Below are 27757 nucleotides of genomic sequence, written 5' to 3'. Positions count from 1 at the left end.
AGAAACCGGTCAAGAAGTTGTGGGCATCAATTTTTTGGGATGCGAAAGGAGATTTGTTTGCGGATTACTTGCAAACTGATAAAATAATCAATTCTGAATATTAAGGGGTTAGGAGTAGACAAAGGTCCGAAAAATTATGATTTTCAATCGTTTTTTTTTTGCTAGTCAATTGCTTTATATTACAAAATTTCAAAAAAAAATTAATAATTCTAAAAGTCAAAATCAATCGGACAAGAGAAATTAGTTTTATTTATAGATAACATTGTGCCTGATCGAAGCTTTTTTTTCAAATTTAACAGGGCCTCAGGAAATATTTTTCAGATTAAAAAAAAAAAATCGACAATTCATTTAAAAAAAAAATTGAAATTTTTGAAAAAAACAAATCCTTCGATCACGCACGAGTTTTTTATGTTTTTCAAAAGCAGTATAAATTTTATTGAAATCTACCACGTGGTTTTTAAGTTACAGTGATCACCAGTTCAAAAAACATAGTTTTGAGAAAACGCATTCAAAGTTTTGCAATCGATTTATGTAGAGTTATACGAATTATTTAATTACTTACACTGTGTCATCTATTCCGGGACCATATAATAGTTCTTAAGCCGTCATAGTAGCTTCCAAAATATCGATTTGCTGTTGCCTACGTAGCTTTCTACCTTCTCGAGTGTTATCGTTAGTGCGCTTATCTGCCATGAGCAGCATCCAGCTACTTGCTCTCGAACGCTCCGGAGCTCCCCTTGTTAATTGTTGAATAACTCGAAAAGTATTTGTCGGATTCACTTCAAATTTTCACAGAATATTTTTAAGATATTACATATACTTTAAGAAAATGCAAAAAAATCAATTTTTTTTAAGTTCTGACTACCACTAACCCCTCAATGCAACCTTTTAGACTAGCTGAAAGAAAAAACTGGAAAATTGAAGAGACACAGTTTGCTAAAGGAAAAAAATATTTTTCAAAAATTTATTATTACAAGACCATTTTGACAATGGTTAAAATCCATGAATTAAAAATCGAATTGTTGGATCATCCACCGTATTCAGCAGATTTGACCCCTAGCTACTTCCGCCTGTTTCCAGACCTAAAAAAATGCATGCGTGGATAGCGTTTTTAATCAAATGATGAGATCATAACAGCTGTGGAAGCGTATTTTGCAGCCCTTTCGGATTCTCACTTCTCGGATGGAATTCATAAATTGGAATATCGTTGGAATAAAGTGTATTGAAGTTCAAAAAATCTTGTATTTTTGAAAGTTGCGTTTGATCTTATTTTCATACCTTCGTACCTACCCTTGTCAGTTTTGCTGCTCAGCTTTCAAAATAACAAATCAAATAGATGTGATTAAAATTTGTTTAAAATTCACTGGATAGTTTATATTTCCAATAATTGTAATTTGTATTATAATGCAAGTATTTCACTTTAAATTTAGAAATTATCACAATAAATAACGATAAACGAAAATAAGTTCTTACGTTTGTAAAAAAATAAAATGTAGTACAATAAGGTATATAAGGTATGTATGTATGTGTACTTTCTCATAAAGCGTACTAAACGTATTCAAAAAAATAAATGTTGGCATATGAATAATATTCGCAATTCTTTGATAAAATAATTTCCTTTACATTACTAATTACCATAAGTATACATACATATTAATAATAATGTATTAAAAATGCACTTATTTATTGTTTGCTAAATATTTGCTGAATAATTATTATAAACGCTACAATATTTTGTAAGGCATTGGTATTTATGCGGGATAAATGTGAAAAAAATACAAATATAAATGTGAAACAAAACTCGAAGTATACACAATTTTTTTTTAATTTTTTTAATTTTTTATTTACGTAAGTAATGCATGATGCAAATGGAAGTGATTGGTTTACAATTAACCATAGAATTCATGGTGCTAATAAAATTATATTTAACAAAATTTTTATTCTTAGGCTTTTTTAATGCAGCTTCTTCGATTGATACAAATATACAAATCAAAAGAACTTGGTTACGTACGTCGTTGCAAATCGTTTGCAACATGATTTAAGGTATATGGGTATGTGCAGCTCAATTCTGTTACTAAAAATAGTAAAATTAAGGAAATCGTTGACAAAGTAAAAATATACAAAAATATAACTTTATTACTACCTTTGACCGATACTTTATTTATAGATTATTATTTTTTTTTATAGTACTAAATTTAAAATTTGCATTAAAAATGCAAATGATGTATGGAGTTATGAAAAAAATTATAGTAAGCATAATTAAGTTTGTTTTTTAATTCGCAAAAAAAAAACATGCACATTTTATTATTTGTCGTATGAATTATATTTTTTCTTGCACTTTTAAGTATTTGTGTGTGTACGTTTACTTTCAGCTTGAATAAATCATTTTATTACTCTTTTTCTTCTTTAAAATAAATCATTTGGTAATTGTGTTGTTGTAACAGCACCAAAAATTTCTCAAAAAATATTGGCGTATGGTGCGGGTGTGACAGCCTTTGGCCGTATAGGAATACGGTCATTTCGGTGGCATAGCCCCGACTGTCGTGGAAACATTTGGCATATTTTGTTTTTGCTTTTGTTTTTAATGCGTGCGTTTTTTTGTTTTTTGTGTTTTTACATTACTATTACGATTTTGTCACCTCACTAGAAAATATGTGATGCTTTTCATTACATGTTAGGTCGATGACGAATATTTTTATGTTTTTTACCCATTTTTTAAAATGGGCGATATTTTTTGTAATTTATTTTATTTGTTTAATCTCTGCAATTCTTGTTTTTTTTTTGTTTGCTATTTTTTTGGATACATTTCTATTAGGTGGTATGCTAAGTTAATATTTGATTTCAAAAAATCAGTAATTAATGAAACATGTTTTGACATCTGAAAATTAATTGCAAGCGTTTTGTTTACAGTGTAATACTATTAATTCACAATTCGTTTTTTTATTTAGTTTAATTTAAGTTATTTAGATTTTAGTTTTCGTTTATATTACATTTTCGGTCCCAGCAATAATAAAGTCTTTTTTTATTCATAATTTGTATTTATAATTGAGCAAATTTAATAATAAATAACAAATATTGGATTGTTTAGTTATTTTCTTAGAACAACTCGAACAATGCAACAGAATTCAAGTGAACAAACCTTAATTTATAATTTGTGGGGTAGGTGGCTTGGCTTGTTTTAGTACAATAAAAAAAAGAAGTAAAAAAATAACATTTCAAAATAAGAATCTCTGTAAAATATATGCATACATATGTAGCTAGTCAAAATTACGTCTAAACGCTATGTTTTTATAAGTAATTACGTAAATAATATACATGTATATGTATGTGTGTGTATATGTATTTTATTGTAAGATTAAAACTTGCACGCTTGCCTGTTGCTTAAAAACTATTTGAAATCGTAACTGCTCATCTACAACGATATGATAAACGCAATACATCATTATATATTTATTATTGTATTTATTATTATCTTTATAACTACATGCTAAATTAATTATATTTATATTTTATTTAATATTTTTTAATTTAATTTTTTTTTTTTTTTAATAAACTGGTTTCCGTTTTTATATGGTTTTTTAAGGAATTATATTGTAGATTCATCAAGTGGGACTCAACGACTTATATTTAGATTTCTTAATTAAATTTTACTACAATATTACAATTTTTTAATCAATAATTTTTTTTCTGAAGCTCACAGTATACATCTAAATTAGATAATTTAACTGCTGCCTTTGCATAATTTTGTAATATAAACTAATGGTATTATTCGTCGTTAGTCTTTTTATTCAAAGTTTTTGCTATATATTAATTATATATATTCTCGATTTGTACCACAAAAATCCGACACTACTAATCAAGTGTACATACATGTACGTACATAAATATACTTTTTTCTCGCATATACATAATTTTTGTTCATATTTTTAATTGCATTTACTTTTTAGTACAGTTTTAACATCAACATTTCTGTCATTACTGCTATTGTTTCACACACATACATACGGGCATATGTAAATATGTTCTCTTGCCAAGCAAAAGTTTTGCTCTGCTATTCTTTATATAGATTCAAAATTTTTAGCTGCCACATTTAACGAAGTTGTACACACAACGCATACATATTTAACATAGATATTTACGCATCGATACGTTTCCCTACATAATTCATGAATTTCTTACATTAATTGGAGATGCATCAATTTTAATTTAAGTCTTAAGTTTTATGACATAAGAAATTCGTGTTTAAAAAATAAACCTGCGAAACAATTGATGAGAAACATTCACATTTGAATGCGTTTTTCTCTTATCAAAAAATATATATATATTTTTTATTTAAATTTCCTTACAATTGAATTTAATTTAATTGAAAGCAGAATTCGAGCGCTATGGGGCATAGTAAGCTTATATACAGTTGGTAAGCGAGTGATGTGCGTTTAGATAGTTTAGCGTGTTAATAAACGCGTTTTTAGTGACGAGAAAGTGTACATATGTTGACAGAAAACAATTAATATAACAAAACAAAAATTATTTTTGGAGCGAAAAAATGAGCAGTCGTGTCGTAACTCACAATCAGTTAAATATATGATAAGCATATGAGGAACTAATAATAAAAGAATTATAAACATACATTGGTAACGGCAATAAGTAAATTCAAAAAATTTGTTATACAACCGAAATGCGAAATTAAAGCTCAATTAGCGGCCACAAATCAATATTTGAGCAAAAATAAGTAAAAAAAAATAAAAATCTTAAGTTTCACGCTCTATGAAACCCTTCCAATCCATGTGTCGTATAGTGTAAGCCCTGAATTAACGAGCTCCAACATGCATACCTGCATGCACAAAGGCGATCACAATAATAGCAGTGCGACATTTTGCCAAGTTTTATTTTATTTAACTTTTTAAATAATAATAAACTCAACTTTTTAATTCAAGCGAAGAAGATGCATAAGAAAATAAAACAAAAATCGAATATAAATTTAAAATTAAAAAAAAAATACAAAAAAATGTACCAATTAAAAAAAAATTAAATAAATTTAAAAAAAAAATTATATTGTAAAAAAAAAACTAAAAAATAAAAATAAAAAGGATTGAAAAAGTGAAAAACAAAAAATTCAAATAAAATTAAAAAAAAAAAAAAATTATTTCCATTTTTTGTAATTTTTTAACTTTTATTTAATTTTTAAGTATTTTTTATAGTTATAAAATTTTTTATTCGATTTTTTTTAATTCTTTTTTAAATAAAATAAGTTAATTAAAAACAAAGAACTACTTCCATAGCTGAATGTCAACTCGAAGTGTCTACGCACTTACTAGGCAAACATAAAGTAGAAAGGTACGCATCCCCTGTTTATTACAGGAATAAATTGTATATAGGGTCAGTTGTAGTCATTCAATTTTAATTACGGATTGGGAGTTAAGCACGAAAAAGTAGATAATCTACTAATATGTGAACCTATTATTACCGTATTTGCAAAAGTTTTCAATCCAACTAAAACAAAAATAAATTTTCCCGTTGGCATCTCTCATTCAAATATAAAGCCTTTCATTCGCCTGTCTGGACATATTCTTGCAATAGCCCCTACTAACTAGCAAATGCCCATGAATGCGTGCTGCTATTATTTCTATCAAAAATTCTTACTATTTCACAATTCATTTTCAAGCAATACAGACTTTTTTCTTTTTTACCTTTGCTCAAAATCTTCAACTATCAATAAAATAATCTTTATAAATTTTTAAAATTCCGCTACTACGTTGCGCATGCACAAATAGAATTGTCTTGTGTCTGTACAACGCTACAGTTCTTATTCTCCATAAACAATACACGATTACTTGGTTTTGATCAATCAATTAAATTTTCATATAATCTGTTTGCAGAGAAAATTAAGCCAGCTTTGCATATTCGACTGTTCTTTATTTTCCTCTCTCTTTTAATTACCAATTTTAATGTGTACTCGTTTATTTTAAGTGTATATATATGTATGGCCGTTGCATTATATAAGGTGTGTATGTTTATTCTTCTTTTGGCAGTAGGTTTTACATTCTTCAACTTATAACTAAATAAATATAAACGAAAGTACGCGCTAAAGCATTTTTGAGATAGACACGTCCTAAATAAACTTCTACATTACGAGCTTGAACTCAAACGTGACTTAACTAATTATTCAACTAACTGCCTATTAATTTCACTTTCTTCAGCTAATGCGTTGTACCAAAACAATCGGTTGCATTTTGAATTGCCACTTCGTACCCACATTTTCAGTAATTTGAACAATTTTGAGATTTTTATTTTTTTCGACTTCCTCATTCTCTTCATCAGTCTGTAATATTTCTTCAGACACGACCATTCGCTTTAGTTGTTCCGTTGGACGTGGGCGCAGTGTTTGCAGACGTTCATTTCCAGCGGCCAGCAATGGCCAGGAGTGTGACATGGCACTTCGTTGAACAACATGATCAGCGCAATTTTCGCTACTATCAGACTCCCAAGGCGACACCATCTTTGATTTATTCTGTTATTTCCGTCTACGGTTAGACGCACGATCCGCATTCTTCGTACGCGCTGGCGCTTTTGCAGTAGTAGGCGCTGGTAGTGGCTTCGCCGAATTCACCAATTGTTCACGTTCGTTTTTATTAGAACGCTTATTTGTGGTGCGTGCCGTTGTCGTCTTACCTTTTGATGAATTTACAGCAGTTTTATTCGCTTTTGTTTTTTCAGCCGATTCACTTAGCTTTGGTTTCTTCGAATTTTTATTTAAAGAACCCCGTGGTCGACCACGCCTACTTGTTGTAGTAGCTTCAGTTCCAGAGATTTTTGATGTTTTCCTAATTACACTCTTTTCGGACCCCTCATTCTCTAAACACATTTCGCCTTCTGGTGGCACAAACACCTTAATTTGTGACAAAGTTTTCTTTGTATAGGCGCGTGAAATGTTGCCTAAGTTAACCGGTGGCACAACAGCGCTCGCTGGTAACACTACACAACGTTCCGAATCTGCCATATTACTTTTAGACGTCTGTAGCCGACTGCAACCATAAACAAAAGTACTATTTAATTCACTAACACCGCCACCTCCTCGACTACGACCAGTTGACGGCGATTGTGTCTTATTGCGTGGCTTTTGTATATGATTGCGGCGTCGTGTTTGGTGGGTGTGTTTGGTCACTGGCTCAGTGGTGGTAGACGGGGAGCTGCCACCACTACCTCCACCACCACTTTTCAAGCCGCTACTAGTTGAACCGCTAGTTGTAGCTCTACTACTTATAAGGGTATTTTCATTTGTGGTAAATAATGTATTCGGTGCAAATTGTACGTGCAAACTCGATTCGGAAGAGAAGGTCTTACGTCGTTGTTTCAGAGCCACCTTTGTGACGGTATTGTCGCCCTTATTCTCGCGTAGTGTGAATTCATCCGAAAACTTGCGTGCTCGTCGGCGCATATAGTATGAATTTTCTGGCAAGTGATGTGTCGTATCGATTTGACTATTTTGTACAACCATCGCGGTCTCTTCGACGAGTGTGGGTGTTGCCACATCTAATGAATTGTTGAGGGTATTCGAATTGGAACGCTTTGTAGACGGTATGTAGACGAGCTCTTGTGTTGAAGATACTTCATGATCGGAAGTCGATATTGCTATGAGTAATGGGAATACAATTTTTTAGTTAAAGTATAGTTTCCGTTGGTAGAAAAAAAAAGCAGAGAGGAAAACGAAGCGAGTAAGTACATTCCCACTCTATGCAGAATAACAAAAAAGATAATATAAACTATTAACGTATTTTTTAATACTAACGGTAGAACAATTTACGAAATTTAATACAATTTTAAAAATATACAATACTAGCAAACCCGGCCCGCTTCGCTGGGCACACTAAAATAGAATAGATATGGTTTAGAACAGAAAAGATATGGTTTTCATATTATTTATTTCTTTATTCTCATACTATTTATTTATTTATTCAATACCACGTTTTGGTCTCTATCTCGAGACCCTAGTCACGGAGCGGCATGAAAAATACTCTGAACTAAAGCATTCACCAACAGCTTCCATTTGATACCCATATTGAACATACACATCCGAAGGTTACCTGAGTCCACGTTTTGACCTATATCTCGAGACCCCTGTCACGGAGCGGCATGAAAAATACTCTGAACTAAAGCATTCACCAACAGCTTCAATTTGATATCCATATTGTACAAACACATTCTAGGCTCCATGTTTTGGTCTCTATCTCGAGACCCTAGTCACGGAGCGGCATGAAAAATACTCTGAACTAAAGCATTCACCAACAGCTTCCATTTGATACCCATATTGTATATACACATCCGAAGGTTACCCGGGTCCACGTTTTGACCTATATCTCGAGACCCTAGTCACGGAGCGGCATGAAAAATACACTGCACTAAAGCATTCACCAACAGCTTCCAATTGATATCCATATTGTACAAACACATTCTAAGGTCCACGTGTTGGTCTCTATCTCGAGGCCCTAGTCACGGAGCGGCATGAAAACTACTCTGTACTAAAGCTTTCACCAACAGCTTCCATTTGATACCCATATTGTACATACACATTCTAAGGTCCACGTGTTGGTCTCTATCTCGAGGCCCTAGACACGGAGCGGCATGAAAACTACTCTGTACTAAAGCTTTCACCAACAGCTTCCATTTGATACCCATATTGTACATACACATCCGAAGGTTACCCGGGTCCATGTTTTGACCTATCTCTCGAGACCCTAGTCACGGAGCGGCATGAAAAATACTCTGTACTAAAGCATTCACCAACAGCTTCGAATTGATATCCATATTGTACAAACACATTCTAGGGTCCACGTGTTGGTCTCTATCTCGAGGCCCTAGTCACGGAGCGGCATGAAAAATACTCTGAACTAAAGCATTCACCAACAGCTTCCAATTGATATCCATATTGTACAAACACATTCTAGGGTCCAAGTGTTGGTCTCTATCTCGAGGCCCTAGTCACGGAGCCGCATGAAAAATACTCTGAACTAAAGCATTCACCAACAGCTTCCAATTGATATCCATATTGTACAAACACATTCTAGGGTCCACGTGTTGGTCTCTATCTCGAGGCCCTAGTCACGGGGCGGCATGGAAAATACTCTGAACTAAACATTCACCAACAGCTTTAATTTGATATCCATATTGTACAAACACATTCTAGGCTCCACGTTTTGGTCTCTATCTCGAGGCCCTAGTCACGGAGCGGCATGAAAAATATTGTGAACTAAAGCATTCACTAACAGCTTCCATTTGATATCCATATTGTACAAACACATTCTAGGCTCCACGTTTTGGTCTCTATCTCGAGGCCCTAGTCACGGAACGGTATGAAAAATACTCTATACTATAGAAATCATCAACAGCTTCCATTTGCTACCCATATTGTACATATACGTCCGAAGGTTACCCGGGTCCACGTTTTGACCTATATCTCGAGACTCTATCTACTAATAGGTATTCAAACTATACAGAAACCATCTTCAATACCTACTTAACAATGTGTGTAAGTTTGGTTTAATTCGGTTTAAAGACACGGCGGGTCCACGTTTTGGCATATATTTCGAGACCCCAGTCATCAATAGGTATGAAAATTACCCCACATTAAAGCACTTATCGACAGCTTTCATTTGATGCCCATATTGCACATCCACAACCAAAGGTTACCCGGGCCCACGTTTTGACCTATATCTCGAGACCCCAGTCACGGAGCGGCATGAGAAATACTCTGTACTAAAGCATTCACCAACAGCTTTCAATTGATATCCATATTGTACAAACACATTCTAGGGTCCACGTGTTGGTCTCTATCTCGGGACCCTAGTCACGGAGCGGCATGAAAAATACTCTGAACTAAAGCATTCACCAACAGCTTCCATTTGATACCCATATTGTATATACACATCCGAAGGTTACCCGGGTCCACGTTTTGACCTATATCTCGAGACCCCAGTCACGGAGCGCCATGAGAAATACTCTGTACTAAACATTCACCAACAGCTTCAATTTGATATCCATATTGTACAAACACATTCTAGGCTCCACGTTTTGGTCTCTATCTCGAGGCCCTAGTCACGGAGCGGCATGAAAAATATTGTGAACTAAAGCATTCACTAACAGCTTCCATTTGATATCCATATTGTACAAACACATTCTAGGCTCCACGTTTTGGTCTCTATCTCGAGGCCCTAGTCACGGAACGGTATGAAAAATACTCTATACTATAGAAATCATCAACAGCTTCCATTTGCTACCCATATTGTACATATACGTCCGAAGGTTACCCGGGTCCACGTTTTGACCTATATCTCGAGACTCTATCTACCAATAGGTATTCAAACTATACAGAAACCATCTTCAATACCTACTTAACAATGTGTGTAAGTTTGGTTTAATTCGGTTTAAAGACACGGCGGGTCCACGTTTTGGCATATATTTCGAGACCCTAGTCATCAATAGGTATGAAAATTACCCCACATTAAAGCACTTATCGACAGCTTTCATTTGATGCCCATATTGCACATCCACAACCAAAGGTTACCCGGGCCCACGTTTTGACCTATATCTCGAGACCCCAGTCACGGAGCGGCATGAGAAATACTCTGTACTAAAGCATTCACCAACAGCTTTCAATTGATATCCATATTGTACAAACACATTCTAGGGTCCACGTGTTGGTCTCTATCTCGGGACCCTAGTCACGGAGCGGCATGAAAAATACTCTGAACTAAAGCATTCACCAACAGCTTCCATTTGATACCCATATTGTATATACACATCCGAAGGTTACCCGGGTCCACGTTTTGACCTATATCTCGAGACCCCTGTCACGGAGCGGCATGAAAAATACTCTGTACTAAAGCATTCACCAACAGCTTCAATTTGATATTCATATTGTACAAACACATTCTAGGGTCCACGTGTTGGTCTCTATCTCGGGACCCTAGTCACGGAGCCGCATGAAAAATACTCTGAACTAAAGCATTCACCAACAGCTTTCATTTGATGCCCATATTGCACATCCACAACCAAAGGTTACCCGGGCCCACGTTTTGACCTATATCTCGAGACCCCAGTCTCGGAGCGGCATGAAAAATACTCTGTACTAAAGCATTCACCAACAGCTTCAATTTGATATTCATATTGTACAAACACATTCTAGGGTCCACGTTTTGGTCTCTATCTCGAGACCCTAGTCACGGAGCGGCATGAAAAATACTCTGAACTAAAGCATTCACCAACAGCTTCCATTTGATACCCATATTGTATATACACATCCGAAGGTTACCCGGGTCCACGTTTTGACCTATATCTCGAGACCCCAGTCACGGAGCGGCATGAGAAATACTCTGTACTAAAGCATTCACCAACAGCTTCCAATTGATATCCATATTGTACAAATACATTCTAGGGTCCACGTGTTGGTCTCTATCTCGGGACCCTAGTCACGGAGCCGCATGAAAAATACTCTGAACTAAAGCATTCACCAACAGCTTCCATTTGATACCCATATTGTATATACACATCCGAAGGTTACCCGGGCCCACGTTTTGACCTATATCTCGAGACCCCAGTCTCGGAGCGACATGAAAAATACTCTGTACTAAAGCATTCACCAACAGCTTCAATTTGATATTCATATTGTACAAACACATTCTAGGGTCCACGTGTTGGTCTCTATCTCGAGACCCTAGTCACGGAGCGGCATGAAAAATACTCTGAACTAAAGCATTCACCAACAGCTTTCATTTGATACCCATATTGTATATACACATCCGAAGGTTACCCGGGTCCACGTTTTGACCATTTTCCCGGCAATTATTCGAATTTTTCTCACCTTTTAAACCTTCCCTAGACCTCCGCGAATAATTCAAGACCAAGATAAGATAAATCCGTTCAGCCATTCTCGAGTTATAAGCGAACATAGGGACAGATTTTCACATTTATATATATAGATTATACATCGGAAATGGCCGTACTTATGGGATGAGTGTACCTATTTGAAGACACACCTTCGGTTAAGATAAAAACTCTTCTTCCCGAAATATTGTCCGTATCGAAAAATCCACGTGGCCAGCCGTGTCGTTTCCCGGAAGTTGTTTTTAAATCGAATGAACCTAAAGGGTGATCAGATTAGAGGTACTTTTCCCAATAGGGGTTGTTTAATCAAATCACGCGTGACTATTGTCGAACAAAATACATAATTTTTTTCAGTATTCATTGACATCTCATCATGGAAAGACTTACGCCTCTCAACAACGTTTACAAATCGTATAATTGTATTACGAAAATCGACGTTCTATGAAAAGTGTTCATCGCACGGTCAGGCCAATTTATGGAGTTCAGAGATGAGACCCATTTTTGGCTTAATGGTTACGTGAATAAGATAAAATTGCCGTATTATGGCTGAAGAGCAACCGAAGCCATTTAAGCACAGCCATTACGCCCATTGAAAACAACCGTTTAGTGCGGCCTATGGACTAGAGGAATCATTGCTCCATATTTCTCCAAAGACGAGGCTGGCGCCAATGTAAGTGGTTGGCGAACGCTATCGCGCCATGATAAAAGACTTTTTAATGCCGGAAATTGAAGCCCGCGATCTCTTCCTACAAGACGGCACTACTTGCCATACAGCCCATGAAACAATAGATTTACTGCGTCGTCGTCTCGATGAGCAATTTATCTCTCGTCTCGAACCAGTGGATTGGCTACCAAGATTGTGTGATATCACACCTTTGGACTTTTATTTGTGGGGGTATGTAAAGCCTAAATGCTTTGTGGATAAACCAGTTTCAATTGAGGTATTGAAAGTCAACATTGCAAAAGTTATTCATGAGATACCGACCTATGTCTTCCAGCGGATGACCGATTTACGGCTAAGGGATTATCTTTGAAAAATAAATGTAATGAATGGTTATACACAAAAACAATAAAGATTGTCCAATCAATTTGAATGTTCATTGTTTTATTTCAATTTAAAATTCAATACCTCTAAATTCATCACTCATTAATCCCTAGTAATTACTTATTTTATGTGTCACGTTTTGTAATCTTACAGATCTTGCAGATTTCACGTTAGGAAACTACTATAAGGCACGGTACAAGTTGCAGCTAATAAAAAACTGGGGACTAAAAACTTTTCGATAACTAATCGGGAATAACCCGATGTACTGCCTTGCTATATTGCTACACTTAACATTTCTCCTGACGAAGCAAAAAACAACAAATCTAATATGAACGAGGGTAATGGCTATGGTGATTCGTTTACGGGAGCAGGACGTCTTCCATTCCATAGAGAAGGTTTCGCGTCAAACTGCTCGCAGTCACTGGCGTTTAGCCTATGAGTACTTCCTCTTCAGCAGCCTAATGCCCGAATTCTGTAAGCGAATCTCATCTCAATTCACTAAAATTGAGATTATAAATTAGTGACTATTTTTGTGACTTGAGACGAGTTTGCTATTCAGTAAGGGATAGTCACAAGAATTTCACCAAATATCATGGTAATAATAAATAGAGAAGTCAGCTGATGGCACGTATCGGCTAGAGATAGTCAAAAAGTTGAGCAAAAATTCACTTATCGATTCCATATGTAATGGAATTTTTTAAACTAATTTATCAAGCGAAATTCTTTATCAAAAACCTAAGGAATATGAATATTACTAGGCTCATACAAAATAACGTTTTTAATTTCTGTTTTATAAACCTTTTACCTGAATCGGTTTATCAACAATTCAATTGAGACAAACAAAATTAATAACACAGGTCAACAACGTTTCGTTCTAGGAAAGTGTAGGGTCATTTTCGAAGTAATTTTTTGCGTAGAATCCGAATCCGGAATCGAATATCGAAAAATTCACAAGCAAGGGACTTCAAAATGCGATATCTCAGTGAAAAATTAAGATATTTGAGCAAACTCAACGGCATTTAAAAGAAGAAGAAATCGGTTTCCGGCGAGCCCGAAAAAACAATTGGTACGACGAGGAATGTCATGCTGCCGCAGAAAGAAAGGATGCCGCCTATAGAGCCACGCTGCGATCGGGCGCAACGCGAGCCATGTGGGATCGCTACAGAGAGCTGAAAAAGGAAGAGAGACGTATTATCCGAAAGAAGAAACGAGAGGCCGAAATACGTGAGTGCGAAGAGCTTGAGATGCTGGCCAACAGGAACAACGCCCGAAAATTCTACCAGAAAGTTCGGCGGCTTACAGAAGGTTTTAAGACCGGGGCGTTTTCCTGTAAGAACAAAGACGGCGAACTGGTGACTGACGTACAGAGCAATCTTAAATTATGGAGGGAACACTTCTCGAACTTATTAAACAGTGACAGCTGCGCATGTCACCGAGAAAGTGAAGATCCCGATACCCCAATCGTTGACGACGGAATTGTCGTTCCGCTACCCGATCATGACGAGGTGAGAATAGCGATAACGCGGCTAAAGAACAACAAAGCCGCGGGCGCCGACGGACTGCCGGCTGAGCTATTCAAACATGGCGGCGAGGAGCTGGTAAGGTGCATGCATCAGCTTCTATGCAAAATATGGTCGGATGAAAGCATGCCTGCCGATTGGAATTTAAGTGTGCTCTGCCCAATCCATAAGAAGGGCGATCCTGCAATTTGTGCCAATTACCGCGGGATTAGTCTTCTAAATATCGCCTATAAGGTTCTAGCGAGCGTATTGTGTGAAAGGCTGAAGCCCACCGTCAACCAACTGATTGGACCTTATCAGTGTGGCTTCAGACCTGGAAAGTCTACCATCGACCAAATATTCTCAATACGCCAAATCTTGGAAAAGACCCATGAAAGGAGAATCGACACACACCATCTTTTCGTCGACTTCAAAGCTGCATTCGACAGTACGGAAAGGAGTTACCTGTAAGCCGCGATGTCTGAATTTGGTATCCCCGCAAAACTAATACGGCTATGTAAGATGACGTTGCTCAACACCAGCAGCGCCGTCAGAATTGGGAAGGACCTCTCCGAGCCGTTTGATACCAAACGAGGTTTCAGACAGGGTGACTCGCTGTCGTGTGACTTCTTTAACCTGATGTTGGAGAGCATCGTACGAGCCGCAGAACTTAATCGCTCAGGCACAATATTTTATAAGAGCGTACAATTGTTGGCGTATGCCGATGATATTGACATCATCGGCCTTAACAACCGCGCTGTTAGTTCTGCCTTCTCCAAACTGGATAAAGAGGCAAAGCGAATGGGTCTGGTGGTGAACGAGGACAAAACGAAGTACCTCCTGTCTTCAAACAAACAGTCGGCGCTCTCGCGTATCGGCACTCACGTCACTGTAGACAGTTATAATTTCGAGGTTGTAAAAGACTTCGTCTATTTAGGAACCAGCATTAACACCGATAACAATGTCAGCCTTGAAATCCAACGTAGAATCTCTCTTGCCAACAAGTGCTACTTTGGACTAAGTAGGCAACTGAGCAGTAAAGTCCTCTCTCGACGAACAAAACTAACACTCTACAAGACTCTCATCATGCCCGTCCTAACGTATGGCGCAGAAGCTTGGACGATGACAACATCCGATGAAGCGACGCTTGGGGTGTTCGAGAGAAAGATTCTGCGTAAGATTTTTGGACCTTTGCACGTTGGCAATGGCGAATACCGCAGACGATGGAACGATGAGCTGTATGAGCTTTACGACGACATAGACATAGCGCAGCGAATAAAGATCCAGCGGCTACGTTGGCTGGGTCATGTCGTCCGAATGGATACAAACGCTCCGGCTTTGAAAGTATTCGATGCGGTACCAGCTGGTGGTAGCAGAGGAAGAGGGCGGCCTCCTCTGCGTTGGAAAGATCAGGTGGAGAAGGACTTGGCTTCACTTGGTGTGTCCAACTGGCGCCGGTTAGCACGAGAAAGAAACGACTGGCGCGCTTTGCTAAACTCGGCCAAAATCGCGTAAGCGGTTATAGCGCCAATTAAGAAGAAGAAAATCTTCGTAGCTCCATAACCTCAAAAATGGGCAAAAACAGCGTTTTTTGCACTTTTATGTTAGGATATCTCAAAGTCCTGACGTGATAGAGCAATTTAAACCCCGGATTCGTATTCTACGCAAAAAATTACTTCGGAAATGACACTACACTTTTATAGAACATTCCGAACCCATTTTTTTGCAGACCTGTGTAATCGATAAATGTTGAATTGCATCTCTATATACATTTCGTTGAAATGAACGAGCTGGGGATTCCGCTCAAACTTGTCAAGTGGTTTGAGATCTTGAATAAGTTCCCAGCAAAAGGATTTCGGGAATCTAAAAAACCTCCTGAAAACGTCTTCTTCCAGAAGGAATGGGTCTTCCGTGCTGCGTAAACTTGCCGGAACCCGTCTACGCATATTTCTAAAACGTCAATAAATACACAATTATTCGTGTTCTTAAGAAATTTTTTCCCAAAACATATTACTTCGCTTCATTTTCGCGCTTTTTTTGCAATATACAATATATAAAATAATTAATTACTCTTCCATATTTTTCTGAGCTGCTCAGAAGTAGATCACTAATTAATGACTTTTTTTTGAGACTAATGACGTGAGATTGCTTACTGAATTGCAACTAGTCTCAAAATCAAATTTCGCCACGAAAAGTCTCAATTAGTGACTGGAGACTGCTTACAGAATTCGGGCATAAGTCTCATTCCTTGATAGACATTTCTCTTATATTTACCTAGATATCTTTTTATTTGTGTATCCCTTTTATGATACCAAACTAACGATAGAGACGAATCACAACCGAATTTATTTTAAAAGCGCCTGTGCGAGTTTTTAAACTAAACTCAAAAATGAGCTTTCATATTCATATTATCATATCTAGCTCGTTCTTGATAAATCATGAATTCACAAATAAATTTAACTGTCGTAAAATAACAAAACTTACCACTCCCCGGCGCCGTTGAATTTATTGTATTTTCAAGTAGAGGCTTTCCACTGAGCTTCTCTAGTTCCTGTTCAACCAGCATGGGTAGCGCGACTGTTGGTATATTCTTTTCTGGCACTTGTTCGGGTTCATTTTCTAAACTGGTGGTTGTACTCGTTTGGAAATCCGACTTCTGCAATCGATCTGGTTTGTTTTCCTTAGGTTCCTGCGCCGGCGTTAGTGTCAATTCACTTTTAGCTGGTTCGAGCAATGCTGATGTCGGTGTTGCTGTATGCTTTTGTTGCTCGGTGTCCGATATCAACTCAGTGGTGAGAATCGGTAGAGGTGTCGGCGCCGGTGTTGATATGGCAGGCGGCGTGGGCACATCGCGACTTTCGCCATTAAGCAAGTAAGTTGGCAACGTTGGCGTGGCTTCGAAACTCATCAGTGTCATTGTGGCATCCTTAATCACATGCACGGTGCTTGCATCAACAATACTATCTAAATCGGACATTTTTCGTACTTGTTTTGATAAATGCGACAACAAACAATCACTACTGGATTCTTCATCACCACACAGGGAAGATGTGCTAACTTGCAAGCGGACGAATTCGTTGCGGTTTTCATGATTTTCAGCTACTGTTGGCCTTGCATTTTCACTTGTGTTGTCACCAATTGGCTTTATCGAACGCGAATGCGAATCGTTTTGTAAACCAATCGAAGTCGGTGGATCGGGTACAATTTCGAGGTTAGATGAAATTGAATCGCATGACGATATCTTTGACAATATTACGCCTGTCGCTATGAGAGATTCACTGTTTTCATTTTGCAATTCTTTGGAGGTTATATTGGATGTTGTTTGTGGTTTTGCCGTTGTATTTGCTAACATGGCAAGACTCGTATCAGCAGCAGCCATTTCATTGGATATTCCTGTAGGTGCTTGTTTAATGGCATCCTCAGGCAGTGTCGAGCTTGGCTTTATGCACGGCAAGTCTGGAGAAGGTGGTGTAGAACAACGCTCTTCAACGCTCAGCTCTTCAGCATCAGCTGTTTGGGCATTACTTCTCTTACTTTCGATTTTCGACACCTCAATGTTATTCGACACTGCTGATTTGGATGTAGCTTTGACTACCAATATTTCACCCAACAGACTATCCTTTACATGCCTGCCAGGAGTCACGTCCACAACTTGCGTAACTATCGCACCGTGCGCCAGCTTATTTCTGAGCTTTTCATCAACTGCCGTGGTACCATCGTGAATGAGCTTCTCATCAACTGTATTGGTATTATCACCAATGTCCATTGCAACTTCTGCACTGGTTTCTTTGCAAATACTTATAGCTACTTCATCAACTAGTTCATGCCGGTCCTGCTTCGCTGGCTTCTCTGGAGCTTCCTGCTCCTTCGCACAATTTTCTTGTCGACAGTTTGTATCCTCTTCCTCAGAGTTTTTGTTTAGCGCAATACATGGTTTAGCACTGATATCTGTATCTTTGCGTTCATTTTCTGCCATTTTGTTAGCTGTTGTATTATCGATTTCAATTCTATCGCTATCACATTGCGCCCCATTTTCTGTCTCTATCTTGCCTGCGTCCTCATTAGCCTTTTTATCATCGGATTTACTACTCGTGATATCGAGTTGCCTATTATTTTCTTTATGTTCGCTAGTCGCCTTGCCTGACAATTTTAACTTTTTACTATGTTGTGTTTGTTTCCGTTGTGCCTTGCGACGTACCGCCTTCTTGGCACGTATCTCGGCCGTTGACGAAGGAGGATTCGGCGTTTCTTCCCTAGATGCATTTATAAGTACATTTTCAATAACCTTTGTAACAGTGGCACCGTATTTTTCATCCATCTCTAGCAATTGCGATTTCAGTCGTTGCTTCAACTTTTGAACGCGTTCAGTTTTACTAGGGGAAAGTTCTAAAATCGAAAGTTTTGGCTCTTCAATGCGTTTAATGGCGTCCTCCAGTTGTACTGCATTTGTAACGCTTTTATTAGAGAAGACAGGTATGGTTGACGCTGGCCTTTCTGATTTATTATTGTCATTATTCTCAGCTGACGGAGAAGATCTCATATTTAAATGCTGTAAACGCTTCAGACGCACCTTTAGCGTTTTAGTAAACGTTCGTGCTGATGCATGTAGAAACCACGACTTGGTGCTTGACGAGAAATCTGTATTGCTAGAATGATCTCTCATACTCTGGCGCACATCAATACGATTTCGGGGCATGAATATGGATGGTGATAATGATGGTGCTCGCAATAAATGCGATCTAGAGGATTTGGGCAAAGAAAACGAAAGTGAAGATTTCAGTAGCGCATGTTGACGAGTCGGTTCGATGTCCGAGAGGGTTTGTGTAGACGAAACTGTAGTTTTAGTTGCAGGCGCTTCCACCACACTTCGCACGGGTGTCATTGATCTCACACACCCTGTATGCGTTGCTGGTGTCAACTTTCCTTTTACTATGGGTAATTTCGGTTTTTCAGACAAACTTGTTTTATTAGCCGACTTTTTCATAGGTACGGGGTTCGCTTTTGGAGCTTCCTCAACGTCAATCGCAGCAAAGTCACCAGTACTTTGTAATGCTTTACTCTCTATATCCATAACCTGCGTTTTAATGCTGCTACTAGCAGTGGGCGATTCTATTTCCGAAACGTTGCTGGGTGACTGAGCGCGTTTTTTTGGCGATTGCGGTATTACTTCGGCTAAGTCATTTCCAATTTCTGCTGGCATTTGTGTTGTAGTTACCAATTTTTCACCTGATATATCAGTTATCGCCGCGGCATCAATTAATGATTTGGCATTAGCTGCTTCCAACGAGTCCCCTTTCGCCGCTTGCATTGCTTCGGCGACGGTTTTATCTATTTCATTTTCAGTCGTCTTAGCATCACCTTGCCCACCCACCATGCGTGTGGGTGTTGCAGACCGTGTTGTTGTTTTTGTTTTCGCTTTAAGTTTTATTTTTCTATCCCTCACAAGCACACGTTTACGATTTGAAATATTAGTCGATTGTTGTTGTTTCTGCTGTGCTAGTAAACTCTTCTCTTGCGCCTCAGCTCGTTGCCTTTTGATTTCGGTAATTTCCGCCATCAAACGTTTGCCCTCATCACATTTTTTCTTTAAAATATTCTGAAGTTCTTGTCGTTTCAGAGCGCGTTGTCGCTGCATTTCTCTCTGCTTCTCCAACAAATCGTTGATGAAGGCAATCTCTTGTTTTTTGTATTTAAGAACTTCCTCATTTTCCTGCAACACGACTGCACATTTCATATTCAATTTAGGATCAGCTGCTACTTCAGCGTCTGTGATAATCGGACTATTTTCACGCAGACTGGTCGGTGAAATTGAATGGTTACGTGAACTAGAAACAGAATGTGGAGACATTGAGGCGCTTCTACGTGGCTCCAACATTGTAGATTTTTTGCGCGAATTGTGCGTAGGCTTTTCTGCTGTGTTGCTGTTTTCTAGGGTAGTGCTACTGCTACTATTGTGGGTGGGGGCACTTTTGACTAGTGAAGGTTTCGTGATTTTATAACTGCTAAACAGCGTTGCAATTGCGTTGATATGCTCTAAATTGGGGGAAGGAAATATGGAACAATAATATAAATAATTAGTGTATTTTGATAATCTCTCGGCCATAGAAGAAATTGAATAAGTTTGGTAATTCAAAGATTCAAAGAGATGTTACTAAAGTTAGTAGGTGATTTGCAAAATTTGATACTCAAAATATATATGCACAGTTATTAGTCGGACAAGAAATGCAAAATTCGTGTATATTTTTAAATATTCTAGCTAATGGTTTTGTCAATCGAGCATTTTATTTGGTTCAAAAACGCTATAAAATATAGGATACGAAACGCACGGATTATTAGGATTTTTTTTTTTGTTGTGAATTATGCCATACAGTTTTTCTTAAGCTACAAATAATTGCACTAGATAAAGTGATTTTAATTTTAGTTAAAATAAAAACATTAAAAAGTATGTATAGCAGTAACTAATTTGCAAATGATAAACCTCTTTTAGTTTGCACTTAAATTTTATTTAAAAAAAAGTAAAAAAAATAATTATAATAGTACAGAAAACCTTTTATTTTAAATTTGCACAGGCAAATTAATGTACAATCAACGTACGATCAAAATTATAGGCATACTTTCATTGTATCATAAAGCTTTTAACAGTAAATAATTAATTGCCTTTTTTATAAAAGTGTAAAGCAACAGCCATAAAGAGGTAAAAGGCATAAGGACCACATTGAAATTTTCAAAAGTCGATTTATATCTATTAATTTTAAAGTACCTATTCTTAAGAATATCGTACGTTGTTTTTGATAAAAATACCTAAATTTCCGTAAAAACCAAGCCAATTCCTATGTACGTAAAATCGACCACTGCGTCCGAAAATCCACATAATTCTTTTTCTGGCATGTATTTTTTGAGATATCGCCAAATAACGATTTTGGAATAAAGAAAAAAGGCACATCGTATCTGGAGAGCACGTTAAGCGATCAAAACACCTCATAATTTATATTAAAGGCAGTTAAATTTTTGATATTCTATTATATTCTAATCCTGCTTCATTTTTACTTAAAATTAATTTTTATAAAAAAAAATGAATTTTTGGACTCAGCGAGCAATTTTACATAGCATTTGGATAATCTGGTTCTTGGATAAAAATAAATCATTAATTATTTGTAAACCAATATATATTAGAGAATTTGATTATTTGAAGGCAACGCAGAATTTTTATATTTTTTTTTTTTTTGCATTTTTCTAGATACCACATTTTTTTAAAACGATGGGTATGATAACAGTTTTCAACTGATTAACTTAAAAATTCCCACTCATGTTCTTAAATATTTATTTAATTATTTACTTACTAGTAATATAACTAAAAATACTAAAATTTATTACAATTAAAATGCACTAGCTATCGATCATCAGATTATTTTCTGAAGTATATTCTAAATTGCCTAGCACAGTAGTTTTAGATTGACCAATTAAATTTTTTTTTTAAATTCGCAATTAATTTTTTTGCAAAAAAAATTTAATAAATAGGTTTTAAAATTTAAAATAAATTTAATTTTTAAATAAATTAAAATTTTTATGACTTGCGTAATTTTCTTTCAATAAAACGTCTACATGAATCTGTAGATTATTTATCACATTAAAAAAGTCTTCGTTTATTTGTTTCAGATAAGAACTGCCGTGCCTGTTACGCTCACCATGAAGGTGGGTCCTAGTAGAACTGCCTTACGCGAAGCCATGTATTCACGCTCTTTAAATTTCATTCCCTTTTTTTTCAAAATGTGCGTTTTTAATCTTTTCGTTATTACTGCTTATTAAGGACTGACTGATATTGAATATTCTATACTATGTTTTCTGGACGGCTTGACACAAATCTTGTTAGTAGCAAAAATGTATTTCTTCCAACATGGCGAGAAGATCACCAAACTGTAGTCATCAAAACATTTTTGTAGCACTTTGGTTGACTATTCTGCTGATGAACTCAAAGCATATGACAGCATAAGAGACTTTCACAGCCATATTTAACGGCTTTGTTAGCTCAATTCCTATACAATTTTTTACTTAGGGGACGCCCGCATTTTTACTTTTAAAACTTCCTGCACGAAATTCAATCACTGGTTGATCTGCTAGGTGCTCATGTTCACATTGATTTTCACACTTTTCTGAGAATCAACTCCAATCATTTGTATTCAGCAGTACAATGACCCTTTCGGCTTATTTCTACACACATTTTCTTTAAGTGTTTTCAATACTAAATATATCTGCTTAGCATTTTAAAATAGGGGAAAATATGTTTGTAAAGTGAGTAGCGCATCTAGTATTTTGATCACGTAAACTTGACGCCAGCTATGCGATAGAAATAAAAGAAAATCAATTGCAGAGAGTAACACCTTATTTTGTTATCTTACTGCGTCGCTTGGCTTCATTCCCTAATTTGAGCACAAAATTACTTAACACAGATTTGAATTTCCAATATTGAAGGTTTTGAAATTTCCCCCGTTTACATTTTTTGAGCATTCTTAATTTTTTTAATAATTCGTATTTATATGGTATTTATAGTAACATGTACGCATATTTATGGAACTTAAAAAATAAGTTATTTAACTAACCTCTCAGAAAAAAAATCTAACAAGTTTTTTGGAGCACATAGAACTTTTGAAAGGGACCATTTTCAGACCAACTATCAAAGTACACAAATTCCATCGTTCAACAAATCGTAAAAATATATTTCCTAGCACACGTTCCAAGCACTTCACTAGCGGTCCGATCCATTTATCCTTCCTTCACTCTTGGGGACATCTATCAGTCATTCCATACGATTTCATACCGCGTTTGGTGAAGTGAAGTGAGCTTGACTGAGGACACGAATTTGACTATTCAATATCGTTCTCAACCACACGGCCTCTCTCTGCCCGTCCCTTACGTAGAAAATTTGAGGAACAAACTTTATTCATAGCCATGCATTAACCCGTTTGTGTATGAATTGGAGCCGTAGTTGGGTGTATCGGTGAATATGCTGAACGTTCGATCGACCTGAAGTTGAACCTGACTTTTACTGTGAAATCATATTTAACGGTAAAGCTCGTTGCTGATTCGATGGGTGAGTTAATAAGCCAAATTGTTGTATTTGGAATGAAAACCAATACTCATAAAACTCTCGAGGCCCTCACAAGACTGTAGCCACATCAATATTAATCTTTTGCGTGCAAAATGGATGAAGCAGGACAGTATGGCATGCTATAAAGCTCAACAAAAACATCGCTTTATTAGCAAGAACTTAATAAAGGAGTCCATCACTTGGCCGCTTAGGACATGGGATTTCACTAATTTCGACCACTATTTTTTATGAGCGACGTCAAGTCGCTGGCCTCTTGTAATAAATGGCTAGAACTTAGTTCTTTGAAAACCAAGGCGCGTTGAAACAAACGAAATAAGACTGGAATGCTGGAAAAAGAGCTAAGAAATTCCACTGCTGCAACAACAACAACAACAACAACTGTCAGGACGTGATTCGAAAAACGTGGGCCCTAAAATTATTTATAAGCAACAAATGCAAGACAATTTGATACAGCCAATATAAGGCACCTATTTTTCCGTTTTATTAAAAAAAGTTTTTTTTTTATGCATGGAAAAAGGTTCACCAATGAATTATTTCCATATGCAGGGAAACTATTTTTGAATTTCCTGTGTACTTTTGATAAAACGTCTTAAGTCGACTTAGCACTTTTCTTCTTCCGAGCATTAAATGCTTGCTTTTCTCTAAATATTTAACCAATAGCAATTTATAGCTAACTAATAAAATTTTTTAATAAAAACTTAATAATATTTACAAAAAATGTTATGACAAATCGGAATTTATTGACCTCAAAGCAAAACCTCTTAAGGTCACATAAGTAGTTCTGTCAAAAGTACACAGATATAACTTATTTTTCAATTTTTACTGGGTTGGGCATTTTGCACTTCCACTAAACTGCACTATCACTATTTTTTAATGGTACTTAAAATAAGGGTTTCATTTTCACTCAGTCTAAAGTTTTTCAGTGTTTTAACTATCCGCTTATTGCATTAATTATTTAGTACACTATACATAATGGGTGTTTTTTAAGGGCTTGAGAACAAAACGCGCTGTACGGCAAGTTGCGCATTCTTTTTCGAACCAAATGTCATCGATGTTTAGCTGATTAATTAATTCATGAAACAAAAATTTAGTTAGCATGGCTCAATAGCGCTCGCATTCACCTTAACGGCATCTCCTTCCTCATTTCGAATGAAATAAGGACCGATGATGGCGCCAGTATTCCATGAACTACGCGAACAGTTTAAAAAAAATAAAAAAAAATAAATAATTGGCGCGTACACTTCTGTTAGGTGTTTGGCCGAGCTCCTCCTCCTATTTGTGGTGTGCGTCTTGATGTTGTTTCACAAATGGAGGGACCTACAGTTTCAAGCCGACTCCGAACGGCAGATATTTTTATGAGGAGCTTTTTCATGGCAGAAATACACTCGGAGGTGTGCCATTGCCTGCCGAGGGGCGACCGCTATTAGAAAAATGTTTTTATTAATTTTGCTTTCACCGAGATTCGAACCAACGACCTCTCTGTGAATTCCGAATGGTAATCACGCACCAACCCATTCGGCTACGGCAGCGCGAACAGTTTTACTTTTAGATCTTTTCAAAAGAAATTTCCACAATTTGGAAGCGTTGTTCTGGCGTTAAACGATTCATGATGAATTGCCAAAATTTAATGTCAACTGTGTTTCATTGTCAGTGTGCCACTCTCCGCTGTCACATTATAGTTATCGGTATCGATAACTCTCGTGTATTGTCAATAAAATAAATTTTGTACGAAACAATTTATAAGCTACATAAAATATTTAAATTTTGTTTGAAAAATAATTTCACGTACATGTATGTTCATAATGCATAAGCTGTTCAACTATGACCCAAATGCAAAGTTCAAAAAACGGTTTGAGATAGAAAATTAATAAAAATAATTTTGCTTGATATTTTTCTGATTGGTTGTTTTGATTTTATTCAACGAGGCATAGCAACGGATGCCGGGTATTGTAATATTATGGTTATTAATAAAAAAATATTTTCTATGAAATTATGGTTTGTAATTCTTTTATATACATATCCTAAATCCCTCGAAACTAAAAGCTAGTAATAAAGATATGCCGTTTGGAGTCGGCTTAAAACTGTAGGTCTCTCCATTTGTGGACAACATTAAGACGCACGCCACACATAGGAGGAGGCGTTCGGCCAAACACGTAACAGAAGTGTACGCGAAAATTCTTATTTTTTATTATTATTTTATTTTATGCTTAAATCTAATTTGTTAATTAAAATTTGTTATTTCAGTGACGTTTTAATTTATTTCGTAAAAAAAATTTTAGTTGCCACTTATTTTTCATCCATCCAGTCTTTTTTCGAGATATTTTAAAGATAAGATTAACATTTTTTGTACTTTAAGTGTTTATTTCTTATATAATATTATTTTGTTATATTCTTTATTATTTTGTTATATTCTTTATTATCATTTATTATATTATTTTAGTTTGTTCTTTATTATACTCTTTTTAATTTATTCTTTAATATTATATCCTTCAGTAAACGAGCAAAATATTTTTCTTTGTTGATGTAGTGCATGGGCCAGTTTTCTGTGCAAATAAATTGGGATATTTTTTAAAGCAAAATGTATGGATTTTTGTTTTAAACAAAATTTTTGTATTTTTCTAAAGCCTTAATGTAAATGACAGGTACTGTAATAAAAGATAAATTGTTAATTAGCTGAAAAATCAGTCCAATAAGCATATATTAAAACATTTTTTTTCTAATATTTTAAAATATACCGTGCGTTTCATACCATTTATAAACTAAATCTGTCAAAAAATCGCTTTCTTTAGGGTTTTTCGATGAAAAGTTTTCAATAATTTCTCTAACGCTCTTTAATATTCGATTCAATTTCGTTAAACCAAAGTCAAACCGTTGTGTGTTAGTGGAGAAAAAGGTGTTATGTACATTTTACGTGCTGTTTGCAGATATTTTGTTAGGCTACGGTATGCACTGGATATTTACGAAATTGAATCAATAATCAATACCAACCTATTTTTGGGCAAGGCTAACAAATCTTGTTGCGATATCTCAATTAACAACTGCGCGGACGAACGAACTGACAAACATGGCTTAAACGCTTCTTATCATTCAAAATATTTTGTTATACGTATTTATATGCATATGCCTATATCTACATCTTTTATATCTATCATATAACTAACTCGATTAATAAAAGCCTAGTAAACATCAACGCGTATGGGTAGAAAAGGTACGCGCCGTATTTCTACTCAAGTCCAACGTCATGCTAATGCAACTAAAAACTTAAGCAAACTACTGTTTATATTTGTGTAGTTATACTATAGAAAAATACCAGAAATCTGACTAATTGACAGGTAAGTTTCCGCAGTAGCTAGATATTTCATAAACCAATATTTAATATTTAAATGTATTATTATTGTCCAACACCTGAATGCTAGGAACTTTTTCCGACTTTAAGCCTTTTCACAATGCAGCAATGCGATAAGGTCTTAACGATTTTGTATTTCATACAGGTACAAAGTGAATGCTTCATTCTCAAAGCGTTTCGTAAAGATCACCATAAGTATTTTATAGGGAGTCATTGGAACCCACCAGATGCACAATCGCAACATGCCACACTACTAATTGTACATATACATTTTGATTCGATTTGATTTGATTTGCAATTAGAAGCTTTGAGAATATGGTATGTATGTATATAAACAAATGTGTGTGAAAGATAGTAATGATGTAATTTACATACGAGTATATGTATGTATGTATTTATAAGTAGTACATTAATTAAGATCTAAGTATTTACCATGCGTACGATGAATAGTTGTGCAATGCAATGCGAAGTCGTGAACTGCTCGCATACAATGCAATGTTAGTCGTAGGTTTACATATATGTATGTGTTTTTTTTTTGTTAATTTTAAGTTATTATATTTTTTATAAAAGGAAGAAAAATATTGCGAAATTCAAATTATTAAAACTAATGTTTATCGTTAACTTTTAGGTATACAAATTAAACTTATCAGTCGCTGAAGTTTTTGACAGTTATTTGTGTTTAAAATTGTCTAACAAGTCGAAGTGTTCTTTGACATAAGGAAAATTTTCATTCATACATAGTTTGATTTTAAAAATTTGCGCGCTCAATCGAATAACGTACATATACATATATGATGTTAATAGTATATTACATATCTTTAAGGTGTTGTTGCACGATGTACAAGTGGTGCCAATCGATAGGTAAGTTGATTGTTGTTAGCATT

At 36.0% G+C, this 27757-nt stretch overlaps 1 protein-coding gene across 1 annotated transcript; it reads right to left on the bottom strand.

The window, feature by feature from the left end:
* Nucleotides 1-1342: 1342 nt before the first annotated feature.
* Nucleotides 1343-27757, bottom strand: LOC128860489 (uncharacterized). The gene is made up of 3 exons (XM_054098062.1): nt 27306-27757; nt 16906-20454; nt 1343-7629 (listed from the first exon to the last, which is right to left on the bottom strand). The coding sequence occupies exons 1-3, from the start codon at nt 27358-27360 to the stop codon at nt 6512-6514; spliced, it is 4722 nt and encodes a 1573-aa protein (XP_053954037.1). The 5' UTR covers nt 27361-27757; the 3' UTR covers nt 1343-6511.

The sequence above is a fragment of the Anastrepha ludens genome, chromosome 4 (assembly GCF_028408465.1).
Source record: "Anastrepha ludens isolate Willacy chromosome 4, idAnaLude1.1, whole genome shotgun sequence".
Classification (NCBI taxonomy): domain Eukaryota; kingdom Metazoa; phylum Arthropoda; class Insecta; order Diptera; family Tephritidae; genus Anastrepha; species Anastrepha ludens.
Note: the sequence above shows the minus strand (reverse complement) of the source record. Positions and strands in the feature narration are given on the sequence as shown.

Excerpts from the sequence above, each read along its gene's own strand:
- LOC128860489 (XM_054098062.1), bottom strand. The coding sequence starts at position 27,360 with ATGCGAGCAGTTCACGACTTCGCATTGCATTGCACAACTATTCATCGT. Across the intron at positions 20,455-27,305 it reads AACTATTCATCGTACGCATG|AGCATATCAACGCAATTGCA; the intron begins GTAAATACTTAG and ends CCCCCAATTTAG. Across the intron at positions 7,630-16,905 it reads TTCAACGGCGCCGGGGAGTG|CAATATCGACTTCCGATCAT; the intron begins GTAAGTTTTGTT and ends CATTACTCATAG.